Source organism: Theropithecus gelada, chromosome 2 (assembly GCF_003255815.1).
Source record: "Theropithecus gelada isolate Dixy chromosome 2, Tgel_1.0, whole genome shotgun sequence".
NCBI classification, from domain to species: Eukaryota; Metazoa; Chordata; class Mammalia; order Primates; family Cercopithecidae; genus Theropithecus; species Theropithecus gelada.
In genome coordinates, this window is record NC_037669.1 from 138,588,005 (window position 1) to 138,613,966 (window position 25,962).

The 25,962-nt window shown below is 37.8% G+C and overlaps 1 protein-coding gene across 1 annotated transcript; it reads right to left on the minus strand.

The window, feature by feature from the left end:
• Positions 1-353: 353 nt before the first annotated feature.
• Positions 354-25,071, minus strand: C2H3orf79 (chromosome 2 C3orf79 homolog). Its single transcript, XM_025377430.1, is given in 5 exon segments — positions 354-654; positions 23,529-23,589; positions 23,591-23,622; positions 24,944-25,004; positions 25,006-25,071. Coding segments are annotated over 5 exon segments (300 nt in total). The 3' UTR covers positions 354-574.
• Between the last annotated feature and the right edge of the window lie 891 nt (positions 25,072-25,962).

Consider the following 25,962-nt stretch of genomic DNA (forward strand, 5'->3'; position numbering starts at 1 on the left):
AAAACTTGCTCCCCAAACTCTCCTTCTCCCTTTACCTGCCTCATTTCTCTCCATAGCATAAAATACCATCTGACTTCCTGAGTATTCACTTGCATCTCCCCAGTTAAAGTGTAAGCTCCATGACTGCAGAGATTTTGTTTGGCTTACCTCCATATCCCCAACTCCCAGAACTATGCCTAGCACATCATGTTTGTTGAATAAATTAATAAATTTACACTTCCCCTAGTGATGTATGCGAGGGCCTATGTCATCAACTCATCCCCAAGAACATGAATTTTTGTTACTTTTTCTTAACATGAAAAGAAATTCACTGTAGAAAGCAATTCTCTATCAGAAAGCAGTAAAGTCAGATATATATTTGAAATGACTTTTGTTCTTATTTGTGACCAAACAACTAATAGGGTTTACACACAGCACTCTCATAATTAGTATAATTACTTAAAATGTGGAGAAATTAAAGCATGCAAAAGTGTTTCAAAATTCAACGGTGTTCTTATTAGTAACTGCTGTTATTTACACTTCTCTCTGGGTTGCCCAGGAGTCTCATTATGTTATTCCAACGGCAGGGCAGACGTTAAAAGTGACTGGGATCTGTTTGATACTGGTTTGCAAAGGACCCTCTCTCTATTTCAGTTCCTCCTTGAATCTTCTCTCCTGTTTAATCAAAGAGGGACTTTCAATAGAATATTAAAGGGAGCAGAGAAAGCCAAGCACAGATTATGCATACTCCTTAATCCTCAGAAATAGCTTTTCTTCATCACCAACTCTTTGGCATGGGAAAGATCAGAGGAATTTTTCTTGTTGCTGATTTTTTCCCTAACGTTCCCAGCCTTCACATTTATAAAGAGGGAGTTAAGACTGTAAGTCAAGAGTAGAAAGAATTTAACATCTGCAAAGCCAGGCCCTATTTGGAAAAAAAAAGAATAAGTGTGATTAGATCATTCTGTTAATATTCATCACAGAAATTTCTTTTAGGCAATTCTTTCAAAAAATATTTAACTCCTTTTTATGTATAAACCCCTATTCTGGACACTGGAGCTAGATCTGTTTCCTGCCTCACAGAGCCAACAATCTAGCAGGGGAAACAAAGCAAATCACAAATTTATGCCAATAATTGATACAAATTAAAATTAATCACCTTAAGACATACAGAGTAAATATTGGCTTCACCAATAAATTAAGTTGTAAAAGTTCTATAATATGAAAGTCTGAACTAAAAGGGCTTGGATTATGAAATATATTTGTGACTTAAAGTTAACAAATTGAGAAACATATATTGAAATAGAATCCATATGAAAAGAATTATTAGATCATTCTCTAAACCATCTGTAACCCAAACTTTAGCATCACACAGTATACCCATATAAGAACCCTGCATCTGTCCCCCTGAATCCAAACAAAAAGTCCTTGGAATATTAAATCATTCTCCAGATCAGTAATATCAATGGGAGGATAAAGATGAAAACTATAGACATTGTGCTATTAGGAAAGATCATCATGATTATAAACATTGCTTCCTCAGATAGGCCCTTTCTAGTCATGTTTCTTCTATTATGCTCTATCACAGCAGCACTCTACTTGTTTCATTGTGGACACTAATCATAATCATTATATACATATACATAAAATGATTATTTTATATATTTATATTATTTATATAATATACTAATTTGTTTGCATTGTTTATTTGTTGATTATCTATCCCTGTAGTAGAATACCCCCTTCTTGAAGGCAGGAACATTGTCTGTGTTGTTCTTTTTTCTAAAGAACAGAGCTGGCATGTAGTTGATGTTTAATAAATATTTATTCAATAAATAAATTCCGATAAAAATATAAAGTGAACCCATTATATAAGATTCTTACTCTGCATATATTTTATTGAATGTGTATCAAATATGACATCCTCAGTACCTTCGAGATACTTTTTCTTATAAAACATGTTATACAAAAAGAATTCATAAGCATCTACCCAAGAAAGTGCCTCTCTCCTGCACTTAACCAGTCCTACAAATCAATTAATACCTTTATAGGCCCTGTTGGTGAAATTAATTCCTTGCATTTTAAGTAGTACATAAGAAAAATGAAATCTGCCTTTTTTAAATGATCATTCACAATTTTTAAAAACAGATTGTATGTTTATCAAATTGTTATGTTTTCACTGTAAATAAACTTGAAGCAGTAGTTTTGATCAGCATACCACATATAAATGAGAACACAAAAATAAGGGAGGGGAAATGAATTATAATTCTGTTTTGCTGCTTCTTATAGAAAATGTACATATTAGATATTAAATACATAGATATAGATCACACATATATCTGTATTTTATACATGTAAAAATACTTATTATAAGAAATTGGCAGCTGGGTGCAATGGTTCATGTCTGTAATCTCAGCACTTTGGGAGGCCAAAGGGAGTGGATCATCTGAGGTCAGGAGTTCCAGACCAGCCTGGCCAACGTGGTGAAACCCCATCTCTACTAAATATACAAAATTTAGTCAGGGCATGGTGGTGGGTGCCTGTAGTCCCAGCTACTCGGGATACTGAGGCAGGAGAATTGCTTGAACCCAGGAGATGGAGTTGCAGTGAGCCGAGATCACGCCACTACACTCCAGCCTGGGCAACAGAGCGAGACTCCATCTTAAAGAAAAAGAAAAAAAAAATGCTCATGTGATTTAGGAAGGTAGAAAGTTAGAAGATCTGCAGCGGGCAAACTGGAGGCCAAGGAGAGCCAACTGGTCTAGGTTCTAGGTTGAGTCCAAAGGTATGAAAACTAGGAGAGCCAACAGTACTAGTTCCAATCTGAGAAGTGGTAGGCTTGAGACCCAAGAGGAGGCAGTTATTCAGTCTGAGTTTAAAGAGAGAAGACTGATGTTTCGGCTCACCCAGTCAGGCAAGAGGAGTCCCTCATACTTAGCCTTTTTGTTCTATTCACTTCTTCACTTGATTGGATGAGGCATGTTCACATTAGGGAGGGCAATCTTCTATACTCAGTCTACCAATTCTAATGTTAATCTCATCCAGGATAACCTTGACTGACTCTCCAAGAATAATGTTTGATCAAATATCTGGGCATCCCATGGCCCAGTCAAGTTGACAGAAAATTGACCATCATAGCTTCTCAGTTCAGGTACCTCCTTAGTGCAACTTCCCTGCCCCTATAGTCTGATTTAGTACATTATCCTCCCTTGAATTGCTTGGGAGCACAATATCCTTTTTTGTATTCTTCAGAATTCTTCTCACTTTCTAAAAGTATTACATTTTAAAATAGATGTTATTGACAGAGGAAAATGTTAATGACAAAACATTAAGTATGAGAAGCAATTATGTTTCATTTGTGTCTCAAAAAAGACCTTCTTTTTCTTTTTTTTAATTATACTTTAAGTTCTAGGGTACATGTGCACAACATGCAGGTTTGTTACATATGTATACGTGTGCCATGTTGGTGTGCTGCACCCGTTAACTCGTCATTTACATTAGGTATATCTCCTAATGCTATCCCTCCCCACTCCCCCCACCCCACAACAGGCCCCAGTGTGTGATGTTCCCCACCCGGTGTCCAAGTGTTCTCATTGTTCAATTCCCACTATAAGTGAGAACATGCAGTGTTTAGATTTCTGTCTTTGCGATAGTTTGCTCAGAGTGATGGTTTCCAGCTTCATCCATGTCCCTACAAAGGACATGAACTCATCCTTTTTTATGGCTGCATAGTATTCCATGGTGTGTATGTGCCACATTTTCTTAATCCAGTCTATCATTGATGGACATTTGGGTTGGTTCCAAGTCTTTGCTATTGTGAATAGTGCCGCAGTAAACATACGTGTGCATGTGTCTTTATAGCAGCATGATTTATAATCCTTTGGGTATATACCCAGTAATGGAATGGCTAGGTCAAATGGTATTTCTAGTTCTAGATCCTTGAGGAATCACCACACTGTTTTCCACAATGGTTGAACTAGTTTACAGTCCCACCAATAGTGTAAAAGCGTTCCTATTTCTCCACATTCTCTCCAGCACCTGTTGCTTCCTGACTTTTTAATGATCGCCATTCTAACTGGTGTGAGATGGCATCTCGTTGTGGTTTTGATTTGCATTTCTCTGATGGCCAGTGATGATAAGCATAAAAAAGGCCTTCTTATATATTTAAGGTGAATTGAAGTGCTGCTCTGGGTGTCTTTGATTTCTTTTCTCTGTGCACCCACCACCCACTCAGTACAGCAGAGACCAGTCCAGCAGCCACTGCAGCAGCAAGGCCACCTTAGCCTCAAAAATCAGGGAATAAGGGGCAGACTTGGAGACTAATACAGGCTTGAAACCTGTTGCCTCTCCTGCATTTATTATCCAAGAGCCAGAAACTGCATGTCTAGTTTAAATACATATTTATATATGTATTCATAAAGGACAGTATTTAGCAAGCTCATAAGAAGTTATGTGGTTGAAAAAAGTGAAAATAGAGGAAAAAAAGACCTTGTTAAGATAACTTTTCTTTTTCAAAATAAAAAGTTTTAAAGTCACTATCAGGCCAGGTGCAGTAGCTCACACCTGTAATCCCAGTGTTTTGGGAGGCCGAGGTGGGAAGATCACTTGAGGTCAGGAGTTCAAGACCAGCCTGATCAACATGGCAGAACCCTGTCTTTACTAAAAATACAAAAATTATCCAGGGGTGATGGCGTTCGCCTGTATTCCCAGCTACTCTGGAGGCTGAGACATGAGAATCACATGAACCTGAAAGGCGGAGGTTGCAGTGATCTGAGATTGCAACATTGCACTGCAGCCTGAGTGACAGAGCAAGGCCCGGTCTCAAAAAAAAAAAAAGTCACAATCATAGTACCGTACTTAATGTACCTTACTTAACTATAAGCAATTTTGAGTATATTATAGGGAATAGAAATTGTTACTATATAACTCATTAAAACATTCACAAAGATATATCTTATTTAGTAGTTCTTTTGCTCTATTTGGTATTAAACATGTGTCTCACCAAAGCATAGCTGTTCAAAATTTTATAAGCAAAGAATTACAGTTGTATTTGCAATACTAATCAACTACTGTAATATATATATATATGTATATTTTATATATATATATATATTTTTTTTTTTTTTTGAGACAGTGTTTTGCTTTTGTTGCCCAGGCTGGAGTGCAATGGCACGATCTCAGCTCACTGCAACCTCTGCCTCCTGGGTTCAAGTGATTCTCCAGCCTCAGCCTCCCAAGCAGCTGGGATTACAGGCACACACCACCATGCCCAGCTAGTTTTTGTATTTTTAGTAGAGATGGGGTTTTACCATGTTGGCCAGGCTGGTCTCAAACTCCTGACTTCAGGTGATCCACCTGCCTCAGTCTCCTAAAGTGCTGAGACTACAGGCATAAGCCACTGCACCTGGACCAGTCATATTGTACAATAGTTGAGTGAATAAAAATAAATTTAGAAAAATTAATACAAAAACCTACAACTTAAAAAGGAAACAAAAATTTACAAATAGAATTATCAAAATAAGGAAGAGTCAAGTCCCTGCAAATTAGATATTTTAGAATAATGATTCCTAAATCAGTTGAAAGTTTAAAACATTGCATACCTAAATGACACATGATGTATTTTATGCCATAACAATAATCATTTGATTTGTAAAACAATTATTTATGAATACAAGTAAGTATTTAGAATAAGATGATTACTTTTAGGTATTGTTTCTCAAAATGTCCTATTGATATTTCTAGTTCAAATTGAAGTAAAACTGATTTCCAGGTGTTTTTGACCCGTACTTTCTGACTCTTGGCTAATAATAAGTGTAGAAGAGGCAGCAGGTATTAGTGTATGAGTCTCAAACACTTCCCTTCATTCCCTGACTTTTGAGACTTAGGAGGCCTTGCTGACTGACATAGTGGCTGCTGGCCGGGCCTCCACTGTGCTGAGTGGGTGGTGGGCAGAGAAGACTAATCTAAAACACCCAAAGCAGCACCTCACTTCATCTTTGAGAAAGTCAAGAGTGTTTCAAGTCAAAATAGGTAGAAGGAGAGACCCCCAACGGACAAGAGGAGAGGAATAGAGAGAGATGAGCTGATGCTGATTGAACTCAGTGAGAGCTGAGGAGAGAGGGAGGAGGATGAATGTGGTGTGGCTATTGAGCCACATAAGAATCAGAGGGCAAAGGAGGTGGTGAAAGGGATGATAAGATGACTGGTCATGTTACTTTCCAAGAGAACTCAAGAAAACTTTGAATTTCTTATAATGCATTTATTAGAATGTTAAATTTCTTTGCATGTGATACCATGTAGAAGATGGGGCGGCAGACCACCTTTATATGGGATTGCCGAGACCAGCTGGGTCGGGGAGACCCTAACCCAGTGGCACTGAGGAATTAAAGACACACACACAGCAATATAGAGGTGTGAAGTGGGAAATCAGGGGTCTCACAGCCTTCAGAGCTGAGAGCCCCGAACAGAGATTTACCCAAGCATTTATTAACAGCAAACCAGTCATTAGTATTGTTTCTATAGATATTAAATTAACTAAAAGTATCCCTTATGGGAAACAAAGGGATGGGCCAAATTAAATGAATAGGTTGGGCTAGTTAACTGCAGCAGGAACATGCCCTTATGACACAGATCACTCATGCTATTGTTTGTGGTTTAAGAATGCCTTTAAGCGATTTTCCACCCTGGGCGGGCCAGGTATTCCTTGCCCTCATTCTCATAAACCCACAACCTTCCAGGTTGGGCGTTAGGGCCATTATGAACATGTTACAGTGCTGCAGAGATTTTGTTTATGGCCAGTTTTGGGGCCAGTTTATGGCCAGATTTTGGGGGGCTTGCTCCCAACATGTCTCCCTTCTTTTATTTGCAAAGAGATAAAAGCAAGGGCAGCTTTGTCACGGTAAGCTACTTCTCGCAGGAGTTGGGATCCACATCTGCAGATTATACAAAGACAAACGACATAGATTAAAAGCACAATCATCATTGAAATCACAGAGCTTCCAAGTGTTTTTATCCATTTAAATGGGTTACTAGCTACTAATTTGTCTGCAGCTCCTTTAAGCACTCCATTTCCTGGCTTTAAGGTCAGGTGTGTCTGGGATGCTTTAATTCGTTCTTTTAATTTTGCTATATCCAAAAACAAGTTTGTAGAGTGTCCTTCTAGATGCTTTTTTATTCTTTCCCAAATTTTGATCTTATTGAGAGTATTTAATAGTTTCCACAAATCCTTATGTTTAGCTCCTAGAGTGGGCCATATCATTTGAGGTTGAGGTGCCACTATACCACTGTGGTTCCAGATCATAAGAACTTTTGCCATACTTCTTATCATTCCTACCATCTGACCATTTTGTTCAGATCATCTGAACATAGTGTGACCATGGCACACAGACTGAGAGGTGCAATTCAAGCTAAACATCCCCTTAGGGGACCAATTAATAATGATTCCATAGGAATCGTTGTGCAGCACCTCTGCCTGTTCTGCAAAGCAATCTTCCTAAACAAGTACATTCATTTTTCTAACTGCGTCCAATCCTGTTTATAAAGAGGTTTCTGTGGGCGGTATGCCTCAATTATATGAGCGGATTTATTATGGTAAATGTTGAGATCAGAAAGCATGTGTAACTGTGTCATCCTAATGTGAGTGATGTAAAAAGGGTTCATTCTACTTCTAACTGCTGTTTGCTGTTGGGTAAATAAAGTCATCAGTTGTTCATCTGTATGAAATGATAACTGAGAATTTTCAATTAACTGTGTGGAGTGAACCACATATGAAGAATCAGAAATCACATTAGTAGGCATATCAAAAGCAGTTAATACCTCAATTACAGCTACAAGCTCCACTTTTTGAGCTGAAGTATAGGGCGTCTGAAAAACTTTACTTTTTGAGCCAGAATAAGAAGCTTTACCATTACTAGACCCATCTGTAAAAACATTCTCAGCACCTTCAACTGGTTTAAATTTAGTTATTTTAGGGAGAATCCAATTAGTTAATTTCAAAAACAGAAGCAGCTTCATTTTAGGAAAATGATTATCTAGCATACCCACAAAGTCAGCTAAATGGGTTTGCCAAGTAAGACTATTTATAAAAACTTGCTGTATCTGTGCCTTCGTGAGAGGGACAATAATTTTTCCAGGAGCATATCCATGTAATTTAACAATCTAAGTTCTCCCAATCCCTATCATAGTAGCAATTTGACCTAAATAAGGAGTTAGAGTCTGTGAATTAGTATGTGAAAGAAAAAGCCACTCTCCTAAGTCCTGTTCTTGGACAATAACACCAGTAGGTGAATGCTGAGTTGAAAAAAATTAGCAAATCTAGAGTCTTCTCTGGATCTATTCTATTTATCTGAGCTTTATGGACTTGCTTCTCAATCAGTTGTAACTCTGCCCTAGCCTCTTTTGTTAATTGCCAAGGGCTAGTGAGACTAGTATTTCCTCTAAGGATAGCAAACAGATTACTCGTGGCATAGATAGGAATGCCTAGAGCAGGTTGTATCCAATTAATACTCCCGAGTAATTTTTGAAAGTAATTTAATGTTTTTAGTTGATCCCTATGTATGGTTACTTTCTGTGGCACAACGGTAGTGTCATTTACTAAGGTCCCCAAGTAGGAGTAAGGAGTAGTAGTCTGAGTATTTTCAGGAGCTATAATTAAACCAGCGTGAGAAATCGAATTTTACAAGTGATCATAACATTGGAGTAATATTTCTCTAGTGGGGGCAGCACAAAATATATCATCCATATAGTGAATGACGTAGCACTGTGAAAATTTTTTATGAGTAGGTTCAATTGCTTGCCCCACATACATCTGGCAAATAGACTGTTTAACATGTCCTGTGGCAACACTTTCCAGTGAAAATGCTTAGCAGGCTGCAGGTTGTTTACTGCAGGAATTGTAACTGCAAACCTGCAAACCATTCACAGTCTTGCTCAATTAAAGGGATAGTAAAGAAACAGTCTTTTAAATCTATGACTATTAAAGGCCAATTTTTTGGAATTATAGCAGGAGAAGACAATCCTGGCTGTAATTCTACCATAGGTTGCAACTGAATTGATAGCTCTTAAGTCAGTTAACATTCTCCATTTACCTGATTTTTTCTTAGTTACAAAAAATGGAGAATTCCAAGGAGAAAATGTTGGAGCTATGTGCCCATTTTCTAATTGTTCGGCAACTAATTTCTCTAAAGCCTCCAGTTTTTCTTTACTTAGTGGTCATTGTTCTATCCAAATTGTCTTATCTGTTAGCCATTTTAAAGGTATAGGTTCTGGAGGCCTAACAATGGCCGTCATCAAAAATTATTTCCTAATCTTTGGCGGGAACTTTGCCTTTCTGCTTGAAACGGTTCTTTCAAACCTTGCAAATTTTGTTTCTAGTCCTATACCAGGGACATACCCCACTTCATGCATTGTATGTTGACTTTGAGGGCTATATAATTGTTCTGGAATTACAACTTGTGCTCCCCATTGTTGTAATAAATCTCTTCCCCATAAGTTTTACAGAAGTTATAATTGGCTGAATAGTCCCAGATTGTCCATTGGGCCCCTCACAATGCAAAATATAGCTACTTTGATATACTTCAGGGGCTTTACCAACTCCAACTATGTTAAATTGAGCACGTTGAATTGGCCACATGCACAGCCAGTGCTGTGGAGAAATTATTGCAATGTCCCCTCCTGTATCTACCAAACCTTTAAATTTCTTTCCCTAAATAGTTATTTCACAGGTAGGATGTTTATCAGTAATTTGATTTACCCAATAAGCTGCTTTGCCTTGTTTATTTGTGCTCCCAAATCCTCCTGTTCGTTTGGTTTCACTTTTTCCCATTCCCACATATGGCACAATCAGGAGCTGTACTATGCGCTCTCCTGGCTCTGCTTTCCAGGGAACAGAAGTAGACATAACAATTTGAATTTCCCCATTGTAATCTGAATCAATGACTCCTGTATGTATTTGTACGCCTTCTAAACTTATACTAGATCTTCCTAAAAGTAATCCTATTGTCCCTGTTGGCAAGGGTCCACAGACTCCTGTTGGGACCTTTTGCGGGGGTTCCCCAGGCAGAAGGCTCACAGCTTTTGTGCAGCATAAATCTACTGCAGCATTACTGGCTGTGGTGGGTAACAGACATTGTACAGGGGTGAGGGATTGGCCCAAGCGGGAAATGCCCCGGTTTAGAACAGGGCCCAGGATGGGCCCCTCATGGTGTTTCCCAAAATAGGGTTCCCTTCTTTATCAAACTTAAGAGTGACACAGACTAGCCCAATGTTTTCGTTTTTTACATTTTGGACATATTTCAGGCTCAACAGTTTTCTTTTTTCCCCTATCTGGCGGCCTGACTTGCTGATTTTTTCTACATTCTTTTTTAGTATGACTATGCTTCCCACAGTTAAAACAAGCTCCAGGAAATGGAGTAGTTCCTTTATCCACCCTCAGTCCTGCCATTGCCTGTGCCAACAAGGTAGCTTTATGCAGATTACCTCCAATACCATCACAGGCCTTGATATAATCAACTAAATGTGCTTTCCCTCTGATGGGTCGCAGAGCAGCCTGGCAATTGGGATTAGCATTGTTGAAAGCTAGTAACTGCAACACTATATCCCGAGCAGCCGAATCTGCAATCATCTTTTTAAGAGACTCCTGTAACCAAGCTATAAAATCAACATATGGTTCTCTGGGTCCCTGTTTTATAGCACTAAAGGAAAGGTATTGTTCTCCACCTGAAGTGATTTTTTTCCCAAGCTCTAATGCACACTCCTCTAAACTGTTCTATGGCATCATCCTGAATGACCAGTGGTGCATCTAAACCAGCCCAGCTGCCAACCCCCAAAAGTTGGTCTACAGTTATATTAATTTGAGGTTGGGCCTGGGCATTGTGAGGAGCCTGAATGGAAGCTTCATCTCTCCACCAAATTTTAATTGACAAGAATTGAGCAGGAATTAGACAAGCTCGAGTAAGAGCGTCCCAGTCAGTAGGAATAATCCGACTGGAAACAGTAACATTCTTTAAGGTCCCATTACAAAAGGAGAACCTGGTCCATACTGACTTATTGCTTGTTCTAATTCTTTGAGTAATTTTAAAGGAAAAGGCTGAAATGTAGATACAATATTTCCCCCTTGATCCAGGGGGTGTATTCTAACAGGGAACCGCCAAGCCTCTAAATCACCCTCTCATCTAGCTTGCTGAATTCCTGCCTGAATAGAACTAAGAGCAGTTGCTCGAGGAGCTGCTTGAACAGTCACTGGGGTAACTACTTTTCACCCAGTGTCCTCCGGAAAAGAAAGATCTGGGGGGTCATTTTCTTCAAAATAATAATGACGGGGTGCAGAAGGGTAGGGATGAACCTCTCCTCCCTTTGCCACTTTAGCTGGCAAATAAACATGTTCTGTAACCTCTTGTTACTTCACTATACTCTCCTTTCTCCTTCTCATTAGTGTGAAAAAGTTCCAAGGTGGAACGAACCAGACCCCACACCTGTCCCACTGTTACCCTGACACTTCCGAGCTCCCCTTCTTACTCACCACGGGGATTGCTTTAAGAGTACTTGAGTGTCCTCCAGCTAGTTTTCCATTCCAACTGTCACTCTGGTGACTCTTCGACCTGGATTCTAGCCCCCACAATGGACGCCACTTGCCGAGACCAGCTTGGTTGGGGAGACCCTAACCCTGCAGCGCTGGAGGAATTAAAGACACATACACAGCAATATAGAGGTGTGAAGTGGGAAATCAGGGGTCTCACAGCCTTCAGAGCTGAGAGCCCGGAACAGAGATTTACCCAAGCATTTATTAACAGCAAACCAGTCATTAGCATTGTTTCTATAGATATTAAATTAACTAAAAGCATCCCTTATGGGAAACGAAGGGAAGGGCCGAATTAAATGAATAGGTTGGGCTAGTTAACTGCAGCAGGAACATGCCCTTAGGACACAGATTGCTTATGCTATTGTTTGTGGCTTAAGAATGCCTTTAAGCAGTTTTCCACCCTGGGCGGGCCAGGTATTCCTTGCCCTCATTCCCATAAACCCACAACCTTCCAGCTTGGGTGTTAGGGCCATTATGAACATGTTACAGTGCTGCAGAGATTTTGTTTATGGTCAGTTTTGGGGCCAGTTTATGGCCAGATTTTGGGGGGCTTATTCCCAACATGGGAGGATGAGAGCTATGCCCTCTACCAAACAAAAACTCATTTAAGATTTTTATAACTTTAAGTGCTAAACTAATCACCTAGTGTCCAAATACCATTATCAAATACCATCATCTCTACTTCAAAACGTAACTCAAACCTGACCATTTCCCATCCCTTCCTCTTCTAACTGCTGCATAATCTTGACTTGTCTCCTCTTTGATGTTCATCTTCATATTGCTATAGTAGCTAAAGCAATTCTTTTTAAGTGTTAATCATATTATCAATCTTCTGACATTATCCCTCCAATGGATTCTCATCAAACTCAGAATAAAGTCCTCGCCAAGACTTCTAAGGCCCTCCATGAGCTATGTCCTTTTGAACTCTACATTCATCCCTTTCTTGTTCACTTTCACACACCAACTCTGTCTAAAACAAATCCCTGCCTGCCATTTTCTCAATTCATACTCTATATATTTCTTCTTATAACACCCATCAGTACCTAAAATTATATCTTATATTTCTCTTTTTTTTTCTATATCTCTTTCTGTAATATACACTCTATAAGGACAAGGACTTTGCTCTGTGCACAGCTTCTGGTCCACTGCTAAACCAATGCCTTTAATTCTAAGGTTGAATTAGAAAAGTCAGAAATTAAATGTTATTAAATAATCAATTACATGTGTAAGAATAAGGCCAGGCACGGTAGCTCATGCCTGTAATTCCAGCACTTTGGGAGGTCAAGGCAGGAGAATTGCTTGAGGTCAGGATTTCAAGACCAGCCTGACCAACATGGTGAAACATCATCTCTACTAAAATTCAGAAATTAGCCAGGCATGGTGACAGGTGCCTGTAATCCGAGCTCCTCAGGAGGCTGAGGCAGGAGAATCGCTTGAACTCAGGAGGCAGAGGTCAGAGGTTGCAGTGAGACTGAGCAACTACACTCCATCCTGGATGACTGAGCCAGACACCATCTCAAAAAAAAAAAAAAAAAAAAAAAAAAAAAAGGCGCTAATAAGAATCCAAGACAAGTAAACAATTTAAATTGAACCTAAATTAAATTACTTCTTTAAATTTCAATAATACCATTAAACAAAGCATTGATACCATTAAACAAAGAACTGATGATTCTACATTTGACTGTTTTTCTCTTTAGTGTACTTTTTTGGAAAGAAAAGCAGTAAATATTAAGTGATGATATCAGGGAGGGAAGGGGTTAGAATCATACAGAGTGAAGACAAAATGAGACCGAAGATGTAAAAACAAGGAGGCAGAGAATGCAGGAAAACTGTATTATTGCATGTGGGTGGTGGTCTTGAATTAATCATTCTCCATACGGAAAGACAGTTCAGGGACCTTAGTTTATGAAGTCCCCCACTGTTAGCTCCCCAAATGACTGTGGTCTTAAATGTACTAATTACCTCAAAATACTGACTTAATATATCACATTTGATCATATATAAAATGATGATTTAATATAATTGTGGTGAAGAAAAATGGTTCTCAAGTAATGTTTAAAATGTCAAAAATTGTATATACAAATATTTAAGTCCCTTTACATTCGTTGTTTCAATTCTGAATATCCCTCCTTCTCCTCAGTCTTTGTTCTGATTTGTTGGGAAATGAAAAAGATTAACCTCATCAGATATATTTTTCCCCAAGTTTGCCTGCAGCTAAACCAGATGGTTTATAAAAATATAATCATTTCTCAGAATTCTTTACTGAAACTTCAATAAGATAAATGTGCGCTTAAGAATAATCATACAGTATAATTATATAATATGCATTAATGCCTTTTTTTAAAGTACCATATCTATTTTAATTTTGATAACTAATCCTAAGTGAATTTTAACAGCTAGATATTTTCTTGTCAGTGTCTGGGTCTTGCTCTTGATCTGTTTCTGCTTCTATAGAAGGAAGAGCTCAGCTGGAAACCTGTCATTTACTCAGTGCCTTACTGTCTTATTGCTAGAGCTTTGCTGCCCTCCCTACAATATCCTCTGAGAGTGCTTTCCCTTTATTCTTTTTCTTTCTCTGGTAACTTATCTTGCCTGTGAATCTTCACTTTTTGGAAGTTGCTTCATGTTTGGAACACCTTGGCTGTTCTCTGGCAGGCCAAATGTCTTTTGCCTGTGTTCAAAATCCTTTGCATTCCCCATCCTATTAGATTCTCAGCATCTGTCCTAACTCTCCCTGTTCCCTGTGAACGACCTTCCCTTCCCATTAAAGCTATGTGCTCTGTGAACCCTAGCACCTAACCCTCGAAGGACATCACAGTCCAGGAGGTCTTACTTTCTGTACAGGATCAGGAACAGTTTTGTCCTTTTTCTGATATAGTTTCCTCCCAGATGCCATCAGAAACATATTTATTATGCATTTATTGAGAATTTATCATGTGCCAGGCTCTGGGTTTCTCAACTAATTCTTACAATAATCCTCTGAAGTAAGTACAGTTCTCAGCATTTACAAATTATTTGTTTTTCCATAATCTTTGCTAGAACTGACAGGAATAAAAGTACACCAAATATCTTTGGTAGCTGATTTCAGAAACCACCTGAAAGGATCTAGCCCTTCTTTATTTTATACATATACTTTAAGTTCTGGGTTACATGTGCAGAATGTGCAGGCTTGTTGCATAGGTATACATGTGCCACGGTGGTTTGCTGCACCCATCAACCTGTCATCTAGGTTTTAAGCCCCACATACATTAGGTATTTGTCCTAATGCTCTCCCTCGCCTTGACCCCACCCCTGACAGGCCCCGGTGTGTGATGTTCCTCTCCCTGTGTCCCTCCCAATGAGTGAGAACTCACACTTATGAAGGAGAACATGTGATGTTTGGTTTTCTATTCCTGGACCTAGCACTTCTTAAACTCTTTTTGCTTAGGGTTTTTTTTTTTTTTTTTTTTTTTTTTCTATTTCAACTTTTTAATTTCTAAATACAGTTTTTGAGAATGCTATGACCCATAAATAAAATAAATATTTGTGGCTTCTCCTTATTTGACATTTTATTCTACAGCATAGTGAAATAAATTCTCATTAGTTTAAAAGGTACACATTAAAAGAATGATACTGCTAGATTTAACTTTCTAAAGCCAATGAGTAATAAAGTGTAATTTAAATATAGCCTGGTTCATTGGTATCCTAATTACAAATGATTTTTACTTATAAGTAAAAAATATATATATATAACATAAACCAATTGAAACACATATAGGAAGCCTATTCCAGGTACATTTTAATTCTGACAATGGGCTTGTAATAAGGCTAAATATTTTAAAATTTGTTCTTGTAATGCTTTGCTAATACTAAAAATATTAGCTTTAATTAACCAGAATTAAGTTTTTACTATAGTAATGACTAAGTAAGATTAAAACTATAATAAAACAACAAAAATAAAATTGCATATAGTACAAAAAACTTTTGATATAATAACTACTGTTTTTCTTCTCTATATTTTTAGCTACCTTTCCTCCTTCAAGCGGTAATAAGCAGTAAAATTATTCAGTACCTATTCTCCTCTGGGAAGGGATGACACAACAGAGACAATGGCAGGTAAGGCAAATTCTTGACATTTTTTAAAATTTGCATTTTTAATTGACAAATAATAATTGCACGTACTCATGGAGTTCATAGTGATGTTTCAATACAAAGAATGAACAGTGATGTGATGGTTAATACTGAGTGTCAACTTCATTGGATTGAAGGATGCAAGTATTGTTCCTGGATGTGTCTGTGAGGATGTTGCCAAAGGAGATTAACATTTGAGTCAGTGGACTGGGAAAGGCAGGCCCACCCTTAATCTGGTGGGCACAATCTAATCAGCTGCCACCGAATATAAAGCAGGCAGAAAAACATGAAAACGCAAGACTGGCCTAGCCTCCCAGCCTACATCTTTCTCCCTTGCTGGATGCTTTCTGCCCTCGAACATCAGACTCCGAGTTCTTCAATTTTGAGACTTGGACTGGCACTCCTGCTCCTGAAGCTTACAGATGGCCTATTGTGGGACTTTGTGATCATGTAAGTTCATACTTAATAAACTCCTTTATATGTCTACCCTATTAGAGATAGGGTATCTGTTGTATGTATATACACACACACACACATATATCTCCTTTATGTATCTACCCTATTCTGTCCCTCTAGAGAACCCTAATACAAATAAGATTAGGATAATTAGCATATTCATCATCTCAAGTATTCATTATTTCTTTGGATTAGAATGTTCAATATCCTCCTTACAGCTATTGGAAACTATATATTAGTGTTGACTACAGACATCTTACAGTAATATAGGACAGTAGAATTTATTCCCTCTATCTAGCTATAATTTTGTATCCTTTAACAAATTTCCCCCTATCCTTCCCTTCCTTCTACCCTTCCCAGCCTCTGGTACTCTCTGTTCTACTTTTTACTTTTATGGGATCAACTTTTTTTAACTTCCACATATGAACAAGAACATGCAATGTTTAACTTTCTGTTTCTGGCTTATTTCACTTAACATAATGTTCTCCAGCTCATCCATGTTGCCACAAATGACTTCATTGTGTTTTATGTCTGAATAGTACTTCATCTAATATGTATAGTATATTTTCTTTATTCATTTATCTGTTGATGGAGACCTAAGTTGATTCCACATCTTGGCTATTGTGACTAGTGCCGCAATAAATGTGAATAAATATGGGGGTGCAGATGTCTCTCCAAAACAATGATTTCCTTTTCTCTGGATAGATTCCCAATAGTGGGATTCCTGGGTCATAGGCAGTCCTATTGTAGTTTTTTGAGGAAACTTCAAACTATTCTTTATAGTGGCTGTACTAGTTTGCATTCCCAACGACAGTATGTAAGAGTTCCTTTTTCTCCACATTCTTGTTAGCATTTGTTAATTTTTGTCTTTGTGCTAACAGGCCATCCTAACTGGCATAAGATGATACCTCATTTTGGTTTTGATTTACATTTCTCTGATGGGCATTGTTTCATATATTTGTTGGTCATTTGTATGTCTTTTGAGAAATGTCTGTTCAAATTATTTACCCATATTTTAACCTGATTGTTATTTTTGCTGTTGAGATGTTTAAATTCCTTGCATATTCTGGATATCAACACCCTGTGAATGAGTAGTTTGCAAATATTTTATCCCATTCTGTTGACTGCCTTTTCACTCTGTTAATTGTCTCCTTCGCTGCTGTGCAGAGGCTTTTTAGCTTGATATAATCTCGTGTGTTTATTTTTCTTATTACCTGTGGATTTTTTTTCTTCTTTTTTTTTAAGGCAGAGTCTCTCTCTGTCACCCAGGAGTTGAAGTGCAGTGGCACAATCTCCATTCACTGCAAGCTCCACCTACCGGGCTCAAGTGATTCTCCTGCCTCAGCCTCTTGAGTAGCTGGGACTACAGGCATGTGTCACCATGCCTAGCTAATTTTTGTGTTTTTAGTAGAGATGGGGTTTCACCATGTTCGCCAGGCTAGTCTCAAACTCCTGACCTCAGGTGATCTACCCTCCTCAGCCTCCCAAAGTGCTGAGATTACAGACGTAAGCCACAGTCCTCAGCTTAGTTTTGAGGTCTTTTTCATAAAATGTCTTTCCAGACCAATGTCCTGAAGGTTTCTGTTTTCCTCAAGTAGTTTTATAGCTTCAAGTCTTACACTTGGATGTTTTATCTATTTTGAGTTGATTTTTATATAGAGTAAGGCGTGGGAGTTTACTTTCATTCTTCTGCACATGAATTTCAATTTTCCCAGCACCATTTATCGAAGAGATTATTCTTTCTCCAATGAGTGTTCTTGCCTTTGTCAAAAATCATTTAGCTATAGATGTGTGAATTAATTTCTGGGTCCTCTATTCTGTTCCATTGGTCTATGTGTCTGTTTTTATGCCGATACTATGCTATTTTGGTTACTACAGCTTTGTAGTATATTCTGAGGTCTGGTAGTGTGATACTTCTAGCTTTTTTCTTTTTGCTCAGGATTACTTTGGCTAGTCCTGGTTTTTTGCAGCTCCATACAAATTTTAGAAAAATGCCATTGGTATGTTGACAGGGATTGCATTGAATCTGTAGATTGTTTTGGATGGTATTATCATTTTTACAATATTAATTTGTCTCATCCGTGAGCATAGGATGTCTTCCCATTTGTTTGTATCCTCTTCATTTCTTTCATCAGTGTTTTTCAGTTTTTCTTATAGAAGTCTTTCACATCCTTGATTAAATTTATTCCTATGTATTTTTGTAGCTATTGTAAATGTGATTGACTTCTTGATTTCTTTTCCAGCTAGTTTGTTGATTATGTATAAAAATGCTACTGATTTTTATATTACTTTTGTATCCTGCAACTTTACTGAATTTATTAGTTCTAAGAGTTTTGGGTGGAGTCTTTAGGTTTTTCTGTATATAAGACAATGTAATCTGCAAACAGACAATTTGACTTCCTCTTTTTCAATTTGGATAGCTTTTATTTCTTAAATTACTGACTTTTGAAAATAAAAAGCTAGGGACAAGGCATAAGGGAAGATGATCTAGAAGAATATATGATTAGCTTAAGCCTGTTTTTACTGTCCCTGAGACTAAATAAAGCATGTTAAATAAAGGGTTAAAAGAAAAGAGAGGAAAAACACAAGAGTTAGATGTTGGTCAGAAAGGATCTACTCCTTGTCCCCCATCTACAGGCAGACTGCAGGACTAGTGATGTAGAGGTGATGGAAATCTCAGAATAACTTTGTCTCACTTTCCAAGTGCACCCCAGGGTGAGGGCTGGCCTCACAGCATTCCCTTAAGTCCAGCCAAACAGGAGAAATTGCTGTGGAGTGTCCAATCAGACAGCCTGAGATAGTCTCAGAAGTCAATTGCAACTCAGTGTGGTGGGAAGGGTAGCAAAATGTTTTTTCATGTGGTTAGGGGTAACTCAGATATGATCCTGGCCAGTGAGAAAGGACAAGGAGATGCCAATGGGACCTGGATGAACCAGTTCTAAATTATTATAGAGGAAGAAGAGTGATACTTATGTTCTTTGTCTCGTAGAACCAGGCCTACCCATTAGTAAAAGCTCTGGTGCTGTATATTTTCCTGGGATTTTTTGAAGAAAGAAGCCAGACCAATCCCTACTCTGTTTCTTATTAGTTCCCGACACATCAATGCCATACTCCTCCAATGCCACATTACCTCTAATTCTCATGAAATTTAACCAAAAAAGGCCTGGTGCGGTGGCTCACACCTATAATTCCAGCACTTTGGGAGGCCAAGGTGGGCGGATCACGAGGTCAGGAGATTGAGACCATCCTGGCTAACACGGTGAAACCCCGTCTCTATTAAAACTACAAAAAAAAATTAGCCAGGCGTGGTGGCAGGAGCCTGTAGTCCTCGCTACTGGAGAGGCTGAGGCAGCAGAATGGCGTGAACCCAGGAGGCGGAGCTTGCAGTGAGCCTAGATTGCACCATGGCACTCCAGCCTGGGCGACAGAGCAAGACTCTGTCTCAAAAAAAAAAAAAGAAATTTAACCAAAAGGATCTAAACATTATAGAACACCTCAAGGACCACAAGCATAGACAGCTTATTCATCTTATTTTCTGCTGTAAGGAATATTGCCAACCAACATACTGAAAAAGTAAAATTATAGTTAATTAAAAATTAGGTTTTACATGACAAATCACAACATACTGGCACACTCCAATAAAATAGGTTATTTATCTCTAGTGAGGAGTAAGTGGATAACAAACACAGTTGTGAATATGTGCATCTGAACACATGAGCGAAATGCTCAATATGCCGGTGACATCTTTATATAAGAAATTGTGAAGAAATTGACTTCACTTTGTTTAATCCATCCTTTCTGAAGAAATGAAAGTCTAACCCCACAAGAACTGGGGTTAATATAAAATGCTATGCCAATAACCTTAAAAATATCAGTTTATAGTAGAAATAAGAATTAATAAGTCAAAGAAGTTTGATCTGCCCAATTATAAAGTGAAGCCTTAGGCCAATTAAAAGTCCTATGGCGCCATTTCATGCTGTGTAGTGTACCTGCAAATGACCTGAAATCATTTTAAAGTAGAGAAATACAAAAGCAAATAATTTGAGAAATTGAAATGAACACTTTAAGTGACAAGCACCTCAATTACATAAAGAAATATGATTATAAATCACAGTTTACACACATTTAACATAGCACTATTGTATGTATATTAGTGTGACTACAAAATGCAATAGGCTAATACTCTCTGCATGGAACTTGAGACTAGCAGGAATGGGAAAAAACAGTGAAGAGTTGCAAAATAATATAAGTTATATACAAATTATCCATCAGGAAAGAGGAAGTATAACATGATCAGATTTACATGTTCAAAAATTCACACAGTGATTGATGGATTATTGAACTGAGGCAGACCAATGGTTGACATAGGCAGAAAAATAGAAGCCTATTATAGTTGCCCAGGTGAGAAATTCTGGTTGTAGAGGTGGAGGGAAGAAGGTAGGTATGAAAGAGATAAGGAAATAGATATGACTGAACCTGGTAGTTGATTAAACTTGAAATTAAGGAGGAGTCCAAGAGAAACGTAAAATTCTGGCATGGGCTACTGAGCAGTGTGGACAAAGAGAGTAAGGTTTTTTTTTTTTTTGAAGATGTTGAGTAGAAAAAATCTGAAGTACATACAGGTGAAGCTGTCCAAGAGGAAGTCATATACATGGGTCTGGAATTTAGCTTTACCTTTAGGTCAATGGATAGAAATTTGGGGCATTTTGCAATCCAGAACTGGAATATGAATTTGACCTTATTTATATTTTGTATATAACCAGTGTAGTGCAGGTAAAGAGCCCGGGCATCAAAGCCAGAGCACCTGGATCCTAAACCCAGCTTTAAGACTTACTAGCTGTGTGACCTGAGGGACATTTCTGATCCCTTTGTGACTCATTTTATCATCTCTCAAATGGGAAGGGTTACTATAATTACTGCCACACTGCATAGTTATGAGGAATAAGTAATTGAATACATATAAAACCCTTACTGCTTAATAAATATTAGCCATTAATAATGTTGGGTTGAACAAAATGAAATTGTCATTTTGAAAGTCAAAAAGTCAAATACTGAAATTTCATATGATTCAATTTCAGATCTGTTAGTGCATAAATCTTGTGGCATTTTCCTGTTTCCCAAATTCAGTCTCACCTGTAGTAACTCCATCTGCTCTACCTTGGATGATATAAACAGGTGTCACAAGTCATCTGAGAATATGGATTGACTTGAAGAGGTAATTCTTGAAATAAAATGTCAAACTTCTGTTTGACTTTCCTCTTAACCTCTGAAATCCTTTCAATTGCGGAAGCGGAATGATCTTATTTGTTTTCATTGCAAAATGACAAAAATACTCTGGTAATTTTTCCTGAAATATGCGCTTTGTTTGAACAGAGTTGCATAGTGAAGATTATCATTAGTATCAACACCCTTGGAGAGGATTCATATATACTATCTCTGAGAGAAAAAAAAAAAAAAGCCTACTTTACCAACGAATCTCTGGGACTTAGTTAAATAATTATGGAACTAGAATTCAGGTCTTTATTCACTCACTTACCATCTGCTCCCTTTAGGTTATATTCTAAGTAGTTGAATCAACAGATGAGAAACATGAACATAATATAAAAGATCCAGCTGACTTGAAACCTTATGCATTCCAATATTACTATATTTAAGAGCAAAAATAAACTTGTATACTGGTAGTACTATTTCTATAAACATGAATATTTTGATGGGGTCATTACTGCAAATCCTTTGTGTAATAAAACATTGTGGTTTGACGTTCTATTCAGAACATAGATCATACAATTTTCAAAATCTAAATTGGGTAACTAATCCAAATCTTGTCTGTGTCTGCAAAGGAATGCAGCAGTTAGAGTTCTAGCACATATGGCCAACAACTTCAGACGTGTGTTTAAAATACTATAGAAAAGACCTGAGTGGGCAGGCGCTTTCTTGGATTTTAAGAGAAGGAGATTGTGAAGTATTTGCACAAGCATTAAAAGTAAATGTTAGAGTATGTATATAACATTTAACAGGTATTCGGCTTCTGAAAAGAAATAAAAGATGGATGTTACTTTGCAGTGTCTATAACAAGCAAATATTTTGGAATGATCAAAATATTAATCTTTCCTATTGATCCATCTTTTGAAGTCTTGATATTGATCCTCCTTATTCTTTATTTCTTCTGAAAAGTCTTTAATCAATGCTTCTCTTTCTTTAAAATAAAGGCAGCACCTTCTTTATAGGTACCACGTGATTGGAAATTTATTTTGTTATTTATTTGTGTTCATTTATCCAGCCTACTTTTTTAAAAGCCAAGTTCAGAAATCTATCATTAAAAATTGAATACTGAACCAAAAAGAATCTTTTGTTCATAAGATAAAGTTTGTTTCTTCTGTCTGTAGTAATGCCAGGCAAACAAACAAAGAAAGAAAAAGTCAATTGCAAAGCAATACTAGGAATTCTCTGACATGGGAATTTTAACTGTGGCTATTTCACTAGTATGCTATATTATTTTGTTATAATCTTATTATAAGATTTATTTTGTTACATGTACATATGGATTATATTTGGATTATAAATGTCCCTGTTGTATAACATTAAAAATAAAGAGAAATATTTTCAAAGAGCAACAGCCTTTAAAAACTTGTATATGGTCAGATTTAATGTATGCAACTATCTACTAGTAGTTAATGGCTGCTTCTCTGATTTTAACTGGGATAAAGTATAATGATGACAGATAAGATGTACTTTTTATTTTCTTCTCCCTTAATAATAAAAGATATCTACAAAAACTCTAATATCAAAAACTCAAATATCACACTTAATGAAGAAGATTTTGATTCATTTCTATTCTAGGTAAGAATAATAGAAGGAGTGCTGCAATGAACACTATTATTCAGTATTTTCCTGGAGGTCAAAGGCAACACAATAGCTCAAGGAAAACAGATAAGAGATACGAGAAATGGAAAGTGTGTCCATTAGGATTAGTTTCAGCTGTACATACAGAAAAATCTTAAATAATAATACCTTAAATAAGATAGAAGTTTCTCTCTCACGGAAGGAAGGAAGGAAGGAAGGAAGGAAGGAAGGAAGGAAGGAAGGAAGGAAGGCAGGCAGGCAGGCAGGCAGGCAGGCAAGAAGGAAGGAAGGGAATGAGAATCTAGAGGCAGGCAGGCAGGATTGATGTGGTAGCTTCAAAGTGATCAGGGACCCATACTTCTATCTTGTTACTGTACGAGTTTTGCATATGGCCTTCTGTTTAAGGTAAACTCCCAGCCAATGAATTTTCATTTTAGGTAATTTCAGGAAGAAGTAGTGAGGAAGACAAGCTCACCTTTTCCCATTTAAGGAGGCTTTCCTAAAGTCCCACACAACACTTTGCTTAAATCTCATTGACCAGAATGAAGTCACAGGGTCACACCTGGTTGCAAAATTGCCTGGAAAATGTAGTCTTTTAGAAGAGTGACAGGGTGCCCATATAAAAATTGGCATTTGGGTTAGACAACCGGAAGTCCCTGTCAAAGAAATGGAAAAAAAAAAGTCGTTAAGTCGTTACTTCTATATATTATGATTGTCCACATAGAGAAGTGCAAAGGCACTCTGATACATACTTTTAAAACTAAATAGAATCTTCATCAAGATTTAGATATATATATGGGGAGAAAGAACAAGATAAATATGTGTGACCACATAGAAATGTGTGAAATATTTATTGCAGAATTTTTGGTAATATAAAAATGGAAACACATTAATGTCTATTATAGACAGAATGGCTAAATAAATGATTGCATATTTATTTCATTTATAAAATCAAATACTTGGCAATAGTTAAAATTAGTAAAATCGATTTACAAGTAATGATGATTCCACTTCAAAAACATTGTTCACTTGATATATATCATTTATTTTTAAAAATCTGTCATGCCTGTAATCCCAGCACTTTGGGAGGCCAAGGCGGGTGGATCACGAGGTCAGGAGATCCGAGATCTTCCTGGCTAACATGGTGAAACCCCGTCTCTACTAAAAATACAAAAAATTAGCCAGACGTGGTGGCAGTCTCCTGTAGTCCCAGCTACTTGGGAGGCTGAGACAGGAGAATGGTGTGAACCCGGGAGGCGGAGCTTGCAGTGAGCCGAGATCACACCACTGCACTCCAATCTGGGCCACAGAGCGAGACTCGGTCTCAAAATAAATAAATAAAAATCTGAAAAACAATTAGTAAAATATTAACACATTAAATCTAGGTGTTGGGTATTCCCAGAACTGTGTCTGTTTTTGTACCTTATTATGTCTTTTGCACATTATAGCCAAACACCGTCTCATGTATTAGACCCATTTTAAGATTGAGGAGACTTGGACTTTGAGAGATGAGTTAATTTGGTCAAGGTCATGTAGTTTTTAAAAACTTGAGAATCAAATCCATGCCTGCCTGATTCTAGAGACTCTAAAATAAGCAACTTCAAGAAGTAGGATTTAGCCCTATTTTCAGCCACAAATCTTCCGTCTATAACAAAGCCACAAACTGAAGCATCAATTTAAAACTGTCCCTGATACTTGCTAAACTGAATACATCAAAAGGTAGGACTAGTTCAATATAATTTCAAAAGGGTTAAAAACCATATAAGTCTATAAGAAATAGCAGGTATTTTGAAAACAGCTTGGCTAGAAACGTAAAAAGCTAGAGATTGTTCAGAGTAACAGTGTTTAATAGGAAAGTTCTTTTTTTAAACAGTGGAGTTGAAAGAGACAGGATGAAAGTGTAGACGTGAAGTTGCCTATGGGGCTCAACAAGCAGAGAACATCTAGGCTGAAGGCTAAATCAATGTTTTACCTTGCAAAGCAAACACTGATTTCTCTTGGATGAAAGCTCAGGAGTTGGCAGCAAAAGGCAACTGAACCATCTATGGAAATGTATTAAATGCAAGTTGGATCCTGACTAGCTTCTGCAGATCACATACATGCATCTGTACTCACCAGTAACTTTTCTGCTCCAACCGAGAGGCTCTGAGACATTCCACAGGCCTTTCTTCTTCTTCTTCTTTTTTTTGTTTTTGTTTTTGTTTTTGTTTTGAGACGGAGGCTCGTTCCGTCTCCCAGGCTGGAGTACAGTGGGGAAATCTCGGCTCACTGTAAGCTCCGCCTCCCAGGTTCACGCCATTCTCCTGCCTCAGTCTCCCGAGTAGGTGGGACTACAGGTGCCCGCCACCACACCCAGCTAATTATTTTGTATTTTTAGTAGAGACGGGGTTTCACCATGTTAGCCGGGATGGTCTCGATCTCCTCACCTTGTGATCTGCCCACCTCGGCCTTCCAAAGTGTTGGGATTACAGGTGTGAGCTACGGCGCCAGGTCTCCACAGGCCTTTCTAAACCCGTGGCAAAATCATACTCACAAGACTGTGAGCCCCTCTGGGGTTGGAACCACACCATTCATTTTTGTTTCTCTAAATCCCAATTCAGTGCCAGGCTTCTAATAAGTGCTACAAAGATTGGATAAGTAAGTAAATGCAATTCATCGTTCCATCCTATATTTGCTGAGTCCTCTGAAGTCTTTCCCCTCCTATTGATTCCTACTAACCATAACTTAATCCGACAGTATTTTCCCAAACTGTAATTGCAATATGACCCTATATGATTTTTTTAATGTCCATTCTTTTCATACTGATTGATCCCACACACTGACAGGAGGAATTCTGTAATAAAACTTTCCAGTGACATCCAGTGGTTATTGGATAAGTTTCCTCTTTCTAGCATGGTCACACTGCAGGCACATTTGCATTCCCTTAGCACAGTGTACTCTTCCATGAAACTTTCCATTTGTACATGCTACTACTGCTGTTCCATCCAGCAAACTCC